Source organism: Nomia melanderi, chromosome 4, assembly GCF_051020985.1.
Source record: "Nomia melanderi isolate GNS246 chromosome 4, iyNomMela1, whole genome shotgun sequence".
Taxonomy (NCBI): domain Eukaryota; kingdom Metazoa; phylum Arthropoda; class Insecta; order Hymenoptera; family Halictidae; genus Nomia; species Nomia melanderi.
The window spans coordinates 10,467,549-10,484,818 of NC_135002.1; the positions used below are offsets into that span (position 1 = coordinate 10,467,549).

At 28.7% G+C, this 17,270-nt stretch overlaps 2 protein-coding genes across 12 annotated transcripts; one reads left to right on the top strand and one right to left on the bottom strand.

Moving 5' to 3' along the window:
- Nucleotides 1-432: 432 nt before the first annotated feature.
- Nucleotides 433-10,052, top strand: mud (mushroom body defect). 3 transcript variants are annotated; one of them, XM_076367203.1, is made up of 11 exons: nucleotides 433-693; nucleotides 1,079-1,167; nucleotides 1,327-1,388; nucleotides 1,831-5,819; nucleotides 5,892-6,190; nucleotides 6,275-6,453; nucleotides 6,516-6,670; nucleotides 6,745-6,834; nucleotides 6,920-6,982; nucleotides 7,077-7,190; nucleotides 7,316-10,052. In XM_076367203.1, the coding sequence occupies exons 1-11, from the start codon at nucleotides 661-663 to the stop codon at nucleotides 7,388-7,390; spliced, it is 5,148 nt and encodes a 1,715-aa protein (XP_076223318.1). In that variant the 5' UTR covers nucleotides 433-660; the 3' UTR covers nucleotides 7,391-10,052. The 3 variants fall into 3 exon arrangements, with proteins under 3 accessions (XP_076223318.1, XP_076223317.1, XP_076223319.1); XM_076367202.1 differs by having other exon boundaries at nucleotides 434-693; nucleotides 1,663-5,819; XM_076367204.1 differs by lacking the exons at nucleotides 433-693; nucleotides 1,079-1,167 and adding an exon at nucleotides 1,663-1,745 and having other exon boundaries at nucleotides 1,332-1,388.
- SA1 (stromal antigen) lies at nucleotides 7,834-17,266 on the bottom strand. Of its 9 annotated transcripts, none has more exons than XM_076367212.1 (21): nucleotides 17,248-17,266; nucleotides 16,249-16,317; nucleotides 15,922-16,124; nucleotides 15,659-15,825; nucleotides 15,409-15,587; nucleotides 14,914-15,087; nucleotides 14,625-14,829; nucleotides 14,212-14,541; nucleotides 13,526-14,131; nucleotides 13,109-13,451; nucleotides 12,799-13,032; nucleotides 12,526-12,718; nucleotides 12,246-12,432; nucleotides 11,876-12,180; nucleotides 11,530-11,741; nucleotides 11,057-11,223; nucleotides 10,885-10,936; nucleotides 8,919-8,954; nucleotides 8,571-8,744; nucleotides 8,392-8,476; nucleotides 7,834-7,972 (listed from the first exon to the last, which is right to left on the bottom strand). In XM_076367212.1, exons 3-21 carry the CDS (start codon nucleotides 16,095-16,097, stop codon nucleotides 7,955-7,957), a joined length of 3,843 nt encoding a protein of 1,280 aa, XP_076223327.1. In that variant the 5' UTR covers nucleotides 16,098-16,124; nucleotides 16,249-16,317; nucleotides 17,248-17,266; the 3' UTR covers nucleotides 7,834-7,954. The 9 variants fall into 9 exon arrangements, with proteins under 9 accessions (XP_076223327.1, XP_076223325.1, XP_076223323.1 ...); XM_076367210.1 differs by lacking the exon at nucleotides 17,248-17,266 and adding an exon at nucleotides 17,183-17,223; XM_076367208.1 differs by lacking the exon at nucleotides 17,248-17,266 and adding an exon at nucleotides 17,183-17,222 and having other exon boundaries at nucleotides 16,249-16,573.
- Between the last annotated feature and the right edge of the window lie 4 nt (nucleotides 17,267-17,270).

Consider the following 17,270-nt stretch of genomic DNA (forward strand, 5'->3'; position numbering starts at 1 on the left):
AAATCCGAACAATCAAGCCTGTAAAGTTTTTCATTTTTTATAAGAACTAGATAATTAAAATCCGTTTATATTATTGTTCTATGTTGTATCTATAATTATAAGTGAACAATATTAAAATTATTCGCTTCTTTGATCAATTGTGTTTAAATTTCTGTTTTAAGTTATTGCATTATTTTACTGTTGAAATGTCATGTTGCTACATTATTCTAATTCCTATCATTTATAGCGCTGCGATGCAAAATCAACCTAAGTCGATATGACAAGATGTGACACAAAAATAATAAGGGGTCCTAGAAACCCCAAGGTGTAACAAAATTTTACATTACTTGTTATGTCTATCTTACACCTCATCTACGGTTGCACTGACAACAGAATTTTTAGTACCAATACTTTAGGAAGATATTCTATGATTTAACCGTAAATATTCGTAAGCATGTTCCAACATCTTCCAACAGAGGGCTATGAGTTTATTCTCGCAAGTTCTCAAATCACAACATTTTTAGATATGGTGTAGGGAAATTTATGTTATACTTTTGGAAAATTCACTTCTTGTAGAGTGAAGTGAGCAATTGTTGTTTAAAATTAAACGTATCTTTCATGGAACGTTAGAAGTACATAAACAAGCTCTTCAAGTAAAAAGTACAAATTTTGTTAAAAATTATGAAGTTATGGATACGAATTATATTGGAATGGGTACGTAATAATAGTATATATATTAATATTTTTTGAGAAATTAAATTATATCGCTTATATAAATCATTCTGAAATATATATGAGGTCGTTTAAAAATGTTTTGTACATTTCACAGAATACAATTCTAATACTTATTATGCGTTTGTCTTTTATGTGGAGCACCTAAATATTTATTTCCTCTATTAAGCATTATGTATCCTTAATGTTTAATTACATTTATAAAATAACTTCTTCTTTTGTAAAAATTGATTTCTCTGACCACTTTCTCATGTGATAAAATTGGTGTAGAAATACGTAAATTAATATTATTTTAAGAAATACAAATAATTATAATAAAACGTGCACCCTTTAATCTACTATAAATATAAAACCATTATAATTTCAGCTCAACTGCTTAGATGTGTTAGAGATAAATGTGAAAAACTTAAAAGAATTAGAAGACGGAAAATTATACAAAAAGTTGTTGGATTTATGGTAAAAATTTGTTATTTTATTATTTTTACTCTTGCATAAGAACATTAATAATATAATCATACCAATAACTTGTTTTTATATGTTAAATATGAAATATGTTTACGTGACATTAATTTTTATGAAAATAAATTAGTTAATACAAATTATGTTATTTCACAGTTCATGGAAAGGTACTAAAGAGATATCAGATGTAGAAAATATTGTTACAACATTTTTACAAGGTATATAGAAATGTAATAAAACTTTGATTGTATAAAAGGTATTTGACTTTTTTTTGATCATTAATTATATTTCTGTCAGTTTTGATCTATGAAAATTAAATATATTTTTAGAAAAAAGATTTATATGAAAGTCTTTACTTGCTTAATTTTCTTTTTATTTTTGATATTTAATTGTTTTTTATATGATTTATAAAAAAATTAAAGTGGTCAAATTAAATGAAGTACCTTTTATTTTCTGCTCTTCAATATTTTATATTTTTCACGTTTCACATAGATAAGTATCCAAAATGTATATTTAATATGGAAACATTGGAAGAGATGGATCACATGGACATTGCATCTTTATTTTTACTACATGTATGCCAATATGAACCATCTTTTTATGAAACTATGTGTAATAAATTGAAATATGAAACTCAAATTCAAATTAAAATGTTCTTAGAAATGATTATTCCTTGTGGAAAAGCAATAAATAGAGAGTCATTGAGAACAGTAATAGCAGAATTAGAAGAGAATACACCAAAGACACCAGTGACACCAAGAACGCATTCTCTGAAAGATTTTTTTAATTCTCCCGCTACACAATCTGCTCAACGTTATGCCTTATTAAATGAACGAAATCGTGAATTGAGAAAATTGATGAACGAATTAGAAGTGGAGCGATTTGAGAAAACAGATTTACAAGAAGATTTACGAATTCAACAGAATAAAGTACAAAAGTTAGAAAAAAAATTGCAAGAAAAAACTGCGGAGTTGAAAGTTTTACGAGATGAAAGAATACCAAGAACACCACAATCTTGTAAGAAAAAGAAAGGTGTAACAGATTGTGAACAGTATTACAAGAAAGAGATGGATTATTTAGAAAATGAACTAAAACAGAAACAATATGAGATGGATAACTTAGAAACAGAGAATTCAACTCTGACCAAAAAATTAATAGAGTCAGAAAGACAATGTAAAAATTTCAAGAAAAAATTAGAAACTTATGAAAAGTCTTTGGAAAATATGCAAATTCAAGAAGAAATTAAAGATAGAGAGCTGTTGAATCTTAAAATGACTAATGAAGAATTACGTGCTCACTTAAAAGAACTTAATAGAGCAGGTAACGAGGAACAAAGTTTTGAAGTTGATGACATAGTACCTTTAAATTTATCTGCACCATCTTTAAATACTGGTGAAGCTCTTAGTTCGGTCATTGAAATACAGTTACAAGAAGCAAAAGAAGTATCTACTTCATTAAAAACTCAAATTGACATTTTGAATAAAAAACTAGAATCTACAACTGAAGATTATAAACATGTAACACACCTATTACAGGAAAAAACAATAAGTTTACAAAATACAGAAGCTAAATTAAATACGACCTTGGATAAATTTAGTAAAGAGATTGAATCTTTACAAACAGAGAAGATATCGTTAATAAATCAAAATGAGAGTTTGGAAACTATATGCACCTCTCAAAAAAATTCATTGATGCAAACTGAAGAAGCAAAAAATATTTTAAGTATCGAGGTAAATACCTTGAAAGAACGAATTAAAGTTATGGAAGAAGTTGTACATAATGAGAGTTTAAATAACATGAAATTAAATGATAAACTTGAAGAGACAAAAACTCAATTGTCTGAGAATGTTAAATGTGTCCAAGATTTGAAGCAAAAAAATAATTTATATAAAACTTCTATTGAAAACTGCAATATAAATTTAAAAAACATGATACTTAATAACACAGAAATTAAAGATGATCTAAGTGATTTAGATGTTTCTGCAACTGCTCAGCTTGTAGAAAAGCTTCGAATAATATTAAATGATTTTAGTAAGAAATTTGTTACTCAACATATGGAATTAAAATTTCTGAATAATACCATAGAAGAGATGAAACTAAAGACACAACAATACCAATCACAAATATTCAATTTAGAAAACAAGGATAAACAAAATATTGAGACAGTATTAAAGCTAACAGCAACTATTGCAGAAAATACAACAAACATTAACAAACTTAATACTACTATACAGCAATATTCAGAAGAAATTTCATATTTAAAAGGTGTTCAACTCCAGAAAGAAATTGTTGAAAAAGATTTGAGTGTATTTAAAAATAAACTGGATGAGAAAAATAAATTATTACAATCTTCTGAAGAATCCATAAAAATTCTGAAAGAAAATTTTAATGCATTTGTAACAGAATTTTACTCAACAAAGAGGAATGTATTAAATCATATATATGAATTTGAGAAACAAAACAGTGAAACAATGAGAAACGTATTAAACACTTATGAAGTGATACACAATAATTATACTCAAGAACAAAATCACAGAAAAAAAATTGCAGATACACTTACAAATAATGAAAAAGAATTGAAAGATACTGAAAACTTAAATACTACATTAAAGAATGATTTAGTAAAGAATAAGCAAATAGTAAGTAAATTAGAGATAGAATTAACGCAAATTAAAGAAAAATTAAAAGATTCCATGCAAGAGACGGAAAACTTTAAAAAAACGAATGAAATACTGGAAAAACAACAAACAGATATGAAGTCTCAAAATGAAAAAATTTTGCTTGATTTACATACCTTAAACGATAAACTTAAATTATCTCAAGAGAACATGTCTAATGTATCGAATCAGTTAAAACTCAAAGATGAAAGAATTGTAAATTTAATTGAAGAAATTTCTTCTCTCAAATTAAAAGAAGAACATATAATTAATTTACAAAAGGAAAAAGAATTAAAATTAGAGACTTCCATACAAGCATTAGAAACAAAATTATTAGAGAAGCAACATGATTTAGATCACTTAAATGAAGAAGTAAAATTAAAACAGGGCACACTAGAGCTTGTAGAAAGCAAATTTGAGAATTTATCAAAGGAGGCAATCGCTTCAGAAACAAAAATGAAAGAAGTAATTATGAATCTTCAAGAAGTTAGAACTACTCAGGATGCAGTTTTAACAACTCAAGAGAAAGCTCTCAACGAAAAAAACTTACAAATGAACCAACTTCAGAAAGAATTTAAAAAATCAAAAGATACATTATGTAAGCAGCTGGAAGATGAAAAATTATTATATCAAAGTCTGCAAAGTAAAAATGCGGAATTTCAAATTCAGTTGAACAAGAAAATAAAAACTATAGAAGAGTTGCAAGAGGTATTAAAAAGAGAAAAGAATGAACATGATAAAAGTAAAGAACATTGTAAAACTGCAGATTTAACGGTGTTAGAAATTACACAAATTTGTAAAAAATTAGAACACTCAATAAATGATTTGAAATTGACAGTAGCAAACGCAAATCCAACAAATGAAAATTTTGATGCCGATATTGTCTATGATACATCTTGTATAGATATCAATAATGATAAAACTGATAATAACATTTTAAATACTATAAAGACATCTATTAACGAAGTATACATATCACGTAACTTAATTTTGTATCTATTTAATAGAAATGCAAGCTTAAATGATGATTTAGAGAAAAAGAAAGTCATTACAGATGACTATGTAAAGAAGTGTAAAGAAATTGAAACATTAAAGAATGAAGTAGAAGAATTAAAAAATACAAAAGAAACACATACAAAGTGTTTAAATAATCTAATTCAATGTAAAGAATTATTAAGAGATCCCTTACAGAATATTCTTAAATTAAGAAAAGATTTGGATACATCTCTGGATGAACTGAAACAAAAATGGGATAAATTATTATCAAAATCTTATAACATTTTTGCTATTGACAAATCCGTATGTGATGAGTTGAAATGCGTGCAAACTAAAAAAGCAGATCTAGAGAATACCTTAACTAAATATAACACTCACCATTTGCAAAATATAATGCCTATACACACCATTCTATGGCAGAAGTTTTTATGGACAGAACAAATATTGAAAAATACTTATTTGAATGTAACTAAGAATCAACAAATCCCAAACATTCCTTTAGATACTTTTTCAAATGAAAAAGCAATAATTGAAACTGAACTAGAGAAGTATGTAGCGTTAGAAAAGGACGTTATTCAATTTAAAAAAGAAATAGATGATTTCTCTAACTTGGTTTTTTCATTCGAAACTAATTTCAATTCCGAGGATACAAAATTTCAATCTAAAGAAGAGAAGAAGTTGCAATCTAAAATTGACATACTGATAGAAGAGAAGAATGATATAGGGAGCAAATTGGAGTGTACTCGACTACAGAATGCAAAATTAGAAGGTCATATTGACGAACTTAGAGAAAATATAAATGAATTAAAAGTTATCACATCGAAAGAAGTCGAAATTTTAAAAAAAGATATCACTGAATTAAAAAAAGAAAACTTAAAGCTAAAAGAAGAAAAGGAAGAATTAAGTAAGAGACCAAAAAAAGAAGACGTCGACAATCAAATGAAAGATATTTATGAAAAATATAAAATTAAATTAGATGAAAGCAAACAAAATATGGTAGGCACATATATAATATATTTTATTTTTGCAATCATTATGATTCGTTTATTCCTGTAATACATATTACAGAAAACAGCATATCTTGAACAAATATCTAAGCTAAACAAAGAACAAGAACAATGCATACAGAAAAGATTGGAGTCCCTACAAAGAAAAATGGAAATACAGTGTCGCAAACAAGCAGATGAATTAAGCAAATATAAAGCACATGTTGCAGGTATGAGTTCACAGATCTGGAACGTGGGAGAAAAACTCTTAAGCGAACAACAAGAAAAAGAGAAATTACAAAAAGAATTAAATGAACTAAAAGTTAAATATAAGTATTTAGATCAACAAGTGGTTTCTTCGATTGAGTATAAAACTTCTAAGTAAGATAAAATATATTATAATGATATTCAATTTTTATGACGTTTAACAAAATTTTCATAATTGTTACTTAATATGTCTTTCAGATACGAAAAAACAAATTTATTGTCGGGAGAAAAGAAGGAAGAAATTTTGCATAAGGTTGCAGTGATACAAGAAAAAGCAGCTTACGAAAGAAGATGTAGTATTAGAAGTATACAAACAATGGGTAATGCATTTAATGCAGAGGACGAAGAAGGCGAAATTTTTGATAATAATTATTTAGGTAAAGTATATAAAATTTATAAATAAGTACGTCAAATAATTTTAATTAATTTCATTTATTAGTTGATATGAAGGATGACCATTCTTCGTTCAATACGAATACTGATCGATTATCTATTTTGAAAAAAAGAAATGCTCTTTGCAAACCACACTTAAAATCATCTTATCCTGCTGAAATGCAATTTCATCCTTTACCATTTACAGAGGAAGAAATAAAGGTAATTGTTATGTCTCATATGTATTGTGCAGATTGTATTTTTTATAATATCTTGTACGTAAAATTTATTTACAGTCAGGCTCAGTACCAGAAGAAACATTTAATGATAGTTTAAGTCAGAGCTTGCTTCCTGAACAAAAAACAAAGAAAAAAGATAGAACTCAGGTAAGCATCTTAAATTTAACTTTATACACGGAGTGGAGGTGTAATAACTATTGTTATGTTATCAATAATAATTTAATTCTTACAGACATCATATAAAAAACCTGGTCCTCCAACTCCTAGTAGAAATGGTGGAAGATTATCGTTACAAGTAAGTTTTCTCTAGTACTAATATATACATATATATAAAGATCAATTATCTAGTTGCAGATTATTTATTATTTACTTCATTTTTAAAATTATAGGGTAATGAATTGAAAAGCCCAAATTCAAGGATACTGAAAGAAAGAAATAAGGACAGAGCAACGACTACTCCACGTACATTGAAGAGTTTATTCATTTCAAGACGCCAAGACGAAGTAAGGAAAATACTAATTATTTTTTTACACACAGTTTATCTATCAAACTCGCATATTCGTTCTTTTTGTATTATTTCTTTATGAAATTATTAAATCTAAAACTACATGTAACTTTATTTTAATAGAATGTAGCAGTCACGCCAAGAGATCGTAGAAGGAGTAGCATTTTCCGTAAATATCGTGGTACAACCGATAGATGAACAATATCACATACGTAATGTGAAATATTTTGTAACATCGATGTTTGTAAATTTAAAAGGGATGGAATATTTCTTTTTCAATTTTTCTTGTCGATTTAAGATTTGTACAAAGAAACATTGTATTCTAATTTTAATACTAGGTAGTTCAACAACAAAACAGAAGAAGTATTTATCACTCATACATTATAGTCATTTATTTAGACAATAATTAAATAGTTTTATAATAACAGTAGTACTTGAATGTTTTGACAATATAAAAACATTGATATTATGAAATGAATGGTATGTCATATGTAATACAATGTTGACTGAAAAGTGTATGCAATTTTAAATAACAAAAATATTTTATATAAATGATTTAGAAACACTTATAGTAACTTGAAAACTTAAAATCAGTAAAGTTTTCTTATTTTGTGTTGCATGTATAACTGATTGAATATGTTTTGTATATTATGTTATTTAAAACCTATTCAATCCGATACGTGCATTAAAAATGTATCACAAATCACTTCCTCTTGGAACTCAGTCAACTTGGGTACAATACAATTTTTCTATTCTCTTTCGTTATTCGGAATCTGATTCCTATAACAAAAACATATTATATTATTTTAACGGAAAATCATGGCGATATGAACTTTCTACTAACTAGTAGAAACTGATGTATTTCGAATTATCTATACTTTGACGTACAATGTTATGTAAATTATACTTTTCTAATTTTATTATATTCACAAGTTTACTGTATGGAGCAAATGAATTTTGACAATCTTAGGAAACAGGTCAAATATATTACTCCTAAAAGGAAAATTTGAATTATGTACTCCAGTATACATTAATTTAAATTATAATTTTATGCTAGTAATATTTTAAACCATATTTGCGTATAAGAATACATATGATGCTATTAACAAACTAATGTACCATAATTGTACTGTTATAAACTTGTGATTTGCTTGGATGTTATTTTCGAATTATTGAATGAATGAATTGCTAAATCTTACCATATATTGACCTTCTACGTAGCGACCAGAATTTCTAGATGTTCTTCTTAATTCTCTTGGCTCCGCGTGATCTTGACTTCTTCGTCTAAAAGAAATAGTAACTGTTATTATTAAAAACAATCTTAAGACGATAAATTTAATTATTCCAGGCCGTTAGACCATTAAAACAGATTACTTACGACCTCGATTGAATCTGCAATGTCTTTAGTTTATTATCTATATCTTGAGAAGGACTGGTGGACGCGTCTTCAATAATTGCCGATGGGGACGTCTGCATTTGTGTAGCGTCATTAGTTTCGTAAAATCCAGCTGCCCTAGATCCACGAGTTATTGATACTTTATTAACGGCTAATCTGAAATGAAGATTCAAACTAATGGTACTTAAAAGGATGCACCATATTCAAAACTTATTTCATGGACACCATAGCTTGTCAATTGAAATATGTTTAAGATTAAAGCTTAATTTATTTAAATGAATAATAATTTATGCATGTAGAAGATTTAAAATGAACTAAAATTTTACTCACTGATGTTTCCTTGGACCACGTTTCTTCTTGTGTTTACTGAAAGAAAAAGGTTCTATTGGTGGAATTGTGTTGGAGCTGATTTTATAAATAAAGGGACAAAAATTTCGTGTTAGTAATTCTCGTTAAGAATTACTTTGGTAACACCTCAATTTCTCTCACGCATAGTTCTATGTAATACGAACATATACATGTATTACAAAATTACTCTTCACGTACATACGTATCATTATGCTTCGTAACTATACCCGAAAGAACGATTATCGGCTCGAAGGAAATGCATAGTATTCGTCCGAGTATTAATAAACAAAATACTTTGAGACGTGTTTATAATATTGCGGTGATTATAGAGAACGGCGTGTTGAAAAATATAAAAACTTCGATGGCTAAACGGGTGATACAAAACTAAAGAATTATTTTTGTCACAAATATTGCGAATTTTAATGAGGAAAAAAACCGTACGAACTGCAGCGTCGTTTAATCGCCACGAATTGCAAATTTTGATAAAGTAGGATGCAGGAACTCGAAGGAGAAGAGGGTCGTATTGTAATTAATATCACATGGTTATTGTGTCTATCACCAATTTGTATATTATCAATATATAAACAAATACACAATGTTTTAGATTTATTTGCTTTCAAGTTCATGGGTTCAACAAAACACACATCGTTCTCTATGTACTTTCCTTTTGCAGGCATTCCAAAAATATTATCGATTCTTTATCTCAACAATATTAACGTATAGTTTTTATATTATTTTCTTACACTAGTTTATAGAAATTGTGAGTTGCTTTAAATATAGGCGTCAAGAACAATACGTCTTCTCAATTCCTTATACAACTTCTGTTGTTTACATAAATATGTATGTGTATACGAATTGATACTTTGATAATGTTACATGTGTATATATATATGATATATATGTATATAAGTATGTATCTATATACATATATATACATATATATTACTAATATATAGCTAATTCCTTACACTAGTTTAGAAGTTGATTTTAAAATAGGCACTAAGAATAACAGACCTCATCAATTCCTTATACAATTTTTGCCCCTTATATGAATACAACGATTATATATTTTGCTAAAAGTAATAATTTTTAGCTTGAATAACGATCAGGTAGCCTGCAACAAGCGATTCATAAAAGATTACTACCCATGCGAAGACAACAGATCTGTGGTGTATATAAAGACACTAATGGTAATAAGTATTTATTAATAAAGCACAAGCATGCAATTAGATGATAAAAGAGTAAACGTTTCGTACTTAAAAAATATTTTATTTTTTAAAATGTTTCAAATAAGAAAATAAACATTAACAAAAAATAAAAATATTAATATGCTATGCTATAATCTACATGGAGCAGTATTTTGTTAATACAAAATATTTTTCATAAATTAAATCGATTATGCATTTTATAATTTTTAGTGTGTTAAATTTGTAATTTAAATTATTTTCTATATTTTCAAAGCTTTAATGCAACACAATGTTTCAAATTATAATAAACACATTTTAGCAAAGTATAAAATAATAATGCAAAATAAAATATAATGAAGAAACAAATAGGTTTCATAGTTTCAGCTAGTGATAGTACGGGATTGATTTTTGCACTCAATGATGTTATAGTGCTATAATAACGATAGTTAAAGAAATGTGCGCAATACATGTGAATTAAGGTAACTACGTAAGCGTGTAAATTTAGTATCAAAATTGGCCATATTTTCTATAAGTATCTAAGAAATTTATCATTCAGAACATATTATACAATATGAAAGCGAAAAAAGCATGTTTTAGCATATATTAAGGTTATGGATTAATAAAAACAACATTACAAATTTAGTAGTATTACATGTAGCAATTATCTGAAACTGTATAATTGTTCTACTTTCAAATGGTATGAATAAATAAAATATAAAGAGTATGTTACTATTAGTAGTTGGCGTGAATACCTAACTCACCCAGAAAATTCATGATCAGAACCTTCTTCAGGCTCATCTACTTCTTCTTCTTCTGCAAAAAATACGAAGATACGTGAACAAACATTTTTTGAATTATAAAAAATTAGCTTTGAAAGTCTTGCAAAGAAATATATTCATTTTGTACTAATTTATATAGAATATAAAAACGTACCAGCTAAGTGATCCTTCTTACGTCTTGTGTAAGCACGTTTACTCGTTACTGGAACTTGATCCGTTTCACCATGCAAAAGGCTGTTTCTATACAAAAGCAAAGGCTGCCAATCTTCTCCCCGCGAGGAAGGCATTCCTGCTTGTAATCTTCTGTCAAGAAAGTTTAATCTGCAAAATAAATATACAGTTATTTATAATACAACTAGTACCAAAATTAATTCACAATTAAATCTCTAAAATTTCGAACTGATCATCCTCAAATGTTAAACTTCTTTACTTTGGGTATTCAATTTTCCATATTTTATATCTAACAATAGAAAAGTTATATTTTGTTTCATTTAGTATATAACACGTATTTCCATATTTCAACAGAAATTTAAATATTTTTAACATACATTTTTCCTAATTCTTATTTCATGAAGTTGATCAGTGTAGCCCCCAATAAGTACAGTTAAAATAAATTATTATGCTTACACAACACGTTTATCTTGTTTAAGAAGCTTATTCGTGAACTCGGATAAGATTTCAAGAAAAGATAAATTAGGTGGTGGTCCAGTAGGATCTTGTTCGATGCCATCTGGAGGTGTAATAGCAAAGAGGACACCCGCCCGATGCAAAGCCGTAATTGCTTCACGATTTTTCACTGCGTCCAACCCAAATGACAAAGCGAATCGTTTTGCAAGTTCCTGAAATATGTTCAATATTAATACACATATTATTATGCGTAGTAACTCGGTCATTCTTCTCATTTCAAGTGAAATGGTACACGGTCGGAAAATATATAATTATAGTTACGGAATATTTATAATTGAATACAAACCTTTATAGCGGTAAACTCCTCGCTGTTTCTATTGACTTTGCCTTTCTCAGCTATTATTTCATTATATAAAATATTCAAACTATGCTGCATCGTTAATGCACAATTTGTTTTATTAATATCTCTAGCCTTCCCTAGCGTAGTCTTAATAATATCTCCGTAATCATTGTAATATTTTACATAATGTTTAAACACGTCCGCTGCCGCTTTGGTAGGTATCATGTTATATACAATTAGCTTGCAATAACCCGCTAAGAAGTTCCTTCTTTTATGTAACTCTTCAATCTTTGAATGTTCGTCATGCTCATCTGCAAATATAAACTGTATGAATTAATTTATTTTTTAACAAAAATTTGTGTTATTAATAACACACCATCTTCTTCTTCAAAAAATACGTATTCTTGTATGAACCGATTAAGCATATTTTGCATCGCTTGATCGGGTTCGTATACCAAATGATGCATCAAAGGATTAGAATGTGTCGTCAGTTGGTTACAAAATACTACTAGTAAATCACATATCGTATTATATGCTTCTTCCCTTAAAATTGGCGGAGAAGGCTAGGAAAAGATATTAATAGATTTTATGTATTAATTACGTTATTATTACTCACATATTTCTATGTAAAAAAATATAAATAATAAAATAATTACAGTGCCGCTTCCATCGCCACTGACAAAATGTCGCATCGAGCCCATGAAAGAATGCAATCGTTCTTTTAACTGTCGACACTCATCTTCACCTCGATTTCCAGAATCTACCGACTCCATAAGATGATTTTGTCCCCATAAGATGGCAAAGAAACATGCACTTATGCAATATTTGATCGCTTCGTGCGGTAAACATCTGAAATAAAATTTTTACTTTATAATTGTGAAATTATTTTTTCTATGCTTTTATAAATATAATACGAGTACTAGTAGTACTTCGATGGGTCCTTGGCATCTTCGATATCTTTATACAAAGAATCCCATATTCCCCAGGGATTCATATTATGACAAGAATAAAATATTGAAACTTTCTTAAGGGACTGAACAACATTAAAAATTTCATCCTCATCGGGTTCTTCATCTCCCTCTATTAAATTTCTATATTCGTCGATAGCTTCTTTATATTTATTTACAATAGAATCGATTAAAGTTGAACGCGCTACGTCACACCTACATCAAAATACGTTAAACGTCAAACATTCATATTCTTTTTAAAATATTTTCAATATATATTACGAAACTTCACCTAGTGAATATAGCGTGTCCTTCTATACACATATGCTCCAATGTTTTCGAGGCTGTATCCAGAACTTCGGTATCATGCATTTTTTCTACAATTGTGTGAATCTTATTTAACAACGAATCTAAATTTTGTTCTTGACGAGACTTGATGTAGATATCTAAATCAAAATACTGAGGGATAGCGAGTAAGTTTGCGAGCTTCTCGGGATCCGCTCTGTACTTATCAAGCAATAAAGGTAACGTTTGAATAAAATGTTCAGTTAGTCGTTGTTTGTCATCGTGTACTTGCTTCATTTCTTTCGCAGAAAGAATCTTCCTAGTTGGTCCCCGACCAACCGGAGCTTCGCCTGTTTTTAAAATGAAAAGCATGTTTTTATTTTTTTACATTATTTCACGTAAAAATAGGAAAGTGTAAAATTACCCGTGGCAGCTTGTTTTATACAGCAAACCATCAGCTCAATTAATGACGTCTCTTTTTGGTTATCTAGAGCTTCTTCCTCAGGTCCAGCCTCTTCTAATAGTAAATCCGTCATACATTCCCAATCTTTCATCATTTGATTAGTTTCGATCAATGAATCTACCAGGTACGCTCCATGTTCGTGAAGTTCCGATTCGATAAAGAATAAAACAAGATCACGAATGAGAGGTGTATTGGGTAAACGTTTCTTTCCTCGCTTAGTCTTCATACCAGCTACTGCCTCGTCATCAGGCCGAAATAAACGTTCATTCAAAAATTCACCCGCTGCCTGTGCGACAGCACGGTGAGATGAATAAACAAGTTCATATACGTGCTCACAGTCCTTGTCAGTAAGAATCTCCCTATGATGTTTTAAAATCGAAATGACAAGTTTAACGGCTTGCACCGCTACATCGTATTCCTTATCCAATGTCATCGCGACAATTCTGTCTTTAAATTTACTTGTGAAAAGTTCAAGCTTAGTTTTTAGTTCTTCTGAAGCGTATAAAGGTTGTAATGCTTGAAGACACTTTAAACGAACTTCGCCAACTTTATCGTGTAACGTCCAACCTAAGAAATTACATTGTGTATATATAAATATATATATTGTGCACTGTACTAATATAAAATGATAATAAAAATTAGGTTACCTATATATTTTAAATAAGAATCGTCTAAAAAGTTTTGATGAAATTTCTTCATCCAAACTCCAATCTCCGCCATACAAATCGCCCGTATTTCTGGTAATGTGTCTCTGTAACGATGTACGAATACAGATTTGAACATATACGTAAGCATATTCTTAATTTCATCCATGTTTTCTTCAAGTTCCTTTCGTTTGGCCATTAGCGATTCCAATCTATCCGCAGCTCTCTTTTCTCTAGCCTTTTGCCTTTCTGCTTCATACTGTCGTTGCGTATTATCTAAGTTTATTGATACGGTGAGAGCAACGTCGACTAACGCTGTCATAAGTTTCATAGCTGCAGACAATATTAAGTTTTTATATATACAAGTGCATATATAATCACATAAATATATATATATATATATATATTTAATATACCAGCTAATGTTGCTGTATGCCTAAAAGCTCTGACTTGTGAATCCGAGAGACCAGTTAACAACGAAATTACATTATCCATTAAAAACTGATCATAAATTATAGAATACTGACACTGTCGAACTAAAATTTGAACAAATTCACAAAAATTTGCACGAAATTTTTTCCACTGCTGTCCTGTCATAATCAATGGATATTCTCCACTTTCCTATATTATAAATGACCAATAATTAAATATGATAAATATATATTACATATAAATATATAAATATATATATATATATTTGCATACTTCATCGAATTCCTCAGTCATTTTTCGAATAATTGCCACATGTTCCATTGTTGACTGCATTTCTGAAGTTATACGACCCTTACAGCCACTTGCGTTAATAAAAAACTGCATTAACATAAGAAGAGCATTTTCTCTATTACTTTTGTACTTTTCTATCCAGTCATCAACAATAGTCTATAAATAAAACAATATAATAATAATAATAAAGACTAGTAAAAATACTATCAATGAATTTATTGAATACTTTGGATCTATAGGTATTCGATGATGACATCAAGAAATAATGTAGAATCGTCATTTCTTTTTATTTTAAATGCAAGAATGCAAAAATAAATATAATTTATCCTGATTAGAGAAGTAAAAAGTAATATTTAATTTGATGTTTTAATACCATCTCATACATAAGTAACAATTATTGTAAGTTCTCCAGTCCAAAATATTCTATAATACTTAATTTTTGTTTTTAAGAATTTTTTAATATTCTTATATGCATACTGTTAATGAAGAGCGATTATTTCGGATAACATAATAAAGACTAGCTTCATCCTCCAAACTATGCGAATGATGTGTTCTTTTTCCACGTCCACGTCCACCACCCCCTCTTCCTCTACTAGTAGTAGTTGGAATGTAATCTGTATCTATCTCTTTGTATTTTGGTTGTTGTATTGTTCCTCCTTTAAAAAATAATAGTTAATAGTAAAACACTGTAGTTAATAATAAAAGAAGATGTCACTGTGAAACATACCACGCATCCTAGCACGTGTATTCCTTGTAATCCTCATATTAGTCGGTGTCGCTGGTGTCATAGGTTGTTCAAACTGAGACTGATTCTCAAAACCACTTGTTTGTTCTTGATATTGATGTTGCGATGTACCAGGTGAACTATAGCTTTCAGATGAATAATGTTCAGGACTAAACAAATATATTTATTGATATTTTGAGTATATGTAGCTTCAATTATATAAGAAAAAATTTGACTAATAAATAAATCAGCAAAAATGTATTTACGTTGGATTATGTATGGGTGTTTGAGGTGCTTGACTATAAGGAGTATAATTAGGATAAGATTCATTTGCTTCACCAGAATTATCATTCATAGGGGTCATTGGAGTCATTGGAGCATCATATTCTGGAGGCACCGGATCATCCATCCGTATTCGTTTTCCTCCTCTTCTATGCATCATTTTGTTGTTATTCTATTATTCTTATCCCTAAAAAAAATTACATGATAATTTTGCAATTAGAAAGATCATTGCACTGAATTCAAAAAAATATCGCCAAACAATATTTCACAGTAGAGTTTATAAACAAGCAATATTTTGGTCCTTTTCAAACCTGTAAATTACTCCCCGATGAGCGCGGGGATTAGGGATGTTCGCAGTCTTACGTTTCTATAATTTGCAACTGCATTTAAACAGCATTGGTTAGAAAAAGATTGAAAATACACATTGATAAAATTGTTCAAATAACCCCAACTTCCCACAAATATTCACAGTCGGTCTCACAATGCATACAAATGCACACTGATAAACATGGTTATTGGTTACTTGTCAAAATATGAAACAAATTGTTCCAATAAGAAAAATAGAACACATCGAAATTCAATTTTGAATTATATTCGTAGAATTAAATTTTACGCGCGGAGATTTCCTCGTGACCACTAAAAAAATAATAATCAACAAAAATTAATGTAATGCTTAAAATCCGTTACTTCGTAAAACATGTAACGTAGTATTTATCTCACAGATAATTATCTACAGTGTTTATACAAATTAAATAATATTTTGTCCCTAAAAAAACTAGTATTTTCTATTATTTCTTTTATGTAAAATAATAATTACGTTTTTTATTATATGTACTATATATATATATATATAACACATACTATACTATATATATATATAGTAATGCTTTCAAATAATTTCTTATATTAGGCTGGATTCTCACTACTCGTTAACGCCATTGAGCAGCATTCGAGATTAGTAATATACTGTTCACTATGATTATAAAATTGTTATGAAAATAATTTAAAAACATATGCACATTGTTGCCGGTTTAACGATGACTAACAATTGACAATAGCAAGAATCCAATTTAGAAGTTGTATATATAAGAATTAGTCTGTTTTTCTTTGATTTTGATTATATTGCTCCTCTGTAACTTGGCACTTTGGCGGGCTCCCTTAACGCCTTATTTTTCTTTAAAAAATAGAAATATCGATGAGTCTCGATCAATAAGAGTAAAGACAAAATATTCTTCTATTATTTACAAGCATTTCCTTGAACATTCAGATTTGTAAAGATACGAAAGAAATTCTGTACCAGTTGCACTTACTATACGTAGAAGGCAATCTATTA

What these genes read in the sequence shown, in the direction of transcription:
- SA1 (XM_076367212.1), bottom strand. Translation starts at nt 16,097, where the DNA reads ATGATGCATAGAAGAGGAGGAAAACGAATACGGATGGATGATCCGGTG. An exon ending in GCATACAGCAACATTAGCTG is followed by an intron (nt 14,542 to 14,624) that starts GTATATTAAATA and finishes TATTGTCTGCAG; the next exon opens with CTATGAAACTTATGACAGCG. An exon ending in CGTGGTCCAAGGAAACATCA is followed by an intron (nt 8,745 to 8,918) that starts GTGAGTAAAATT and finishes TCTTCATTTCAG; the next exon opens with ATTAGCCGTTAATAAAGTAT.
- mud (XM_076367202.1), top strand. Translation starts at nt 661, where the DNA reads ATGAAGTTATGGATACGAATTATATTGGAATGG. An exon ending in TTACAGAGGAAGAAATAAAG is followed by an intron (nt 6,671 to 6,744) that starts GTAATTGTTATG and finishes ATTTATTTACAG; the next exon opens with TCAGGCTCAGTACCAGAAGA. An exon ending in GTGGAAGATTATCGTTACAA is followed by an intron (nt 6,983 to 7,076) that starts GTAAGTTTTCTC and finishes TTAAAATTATAG; the next exon opens with GGTAATGAATTGAAAAGCCC.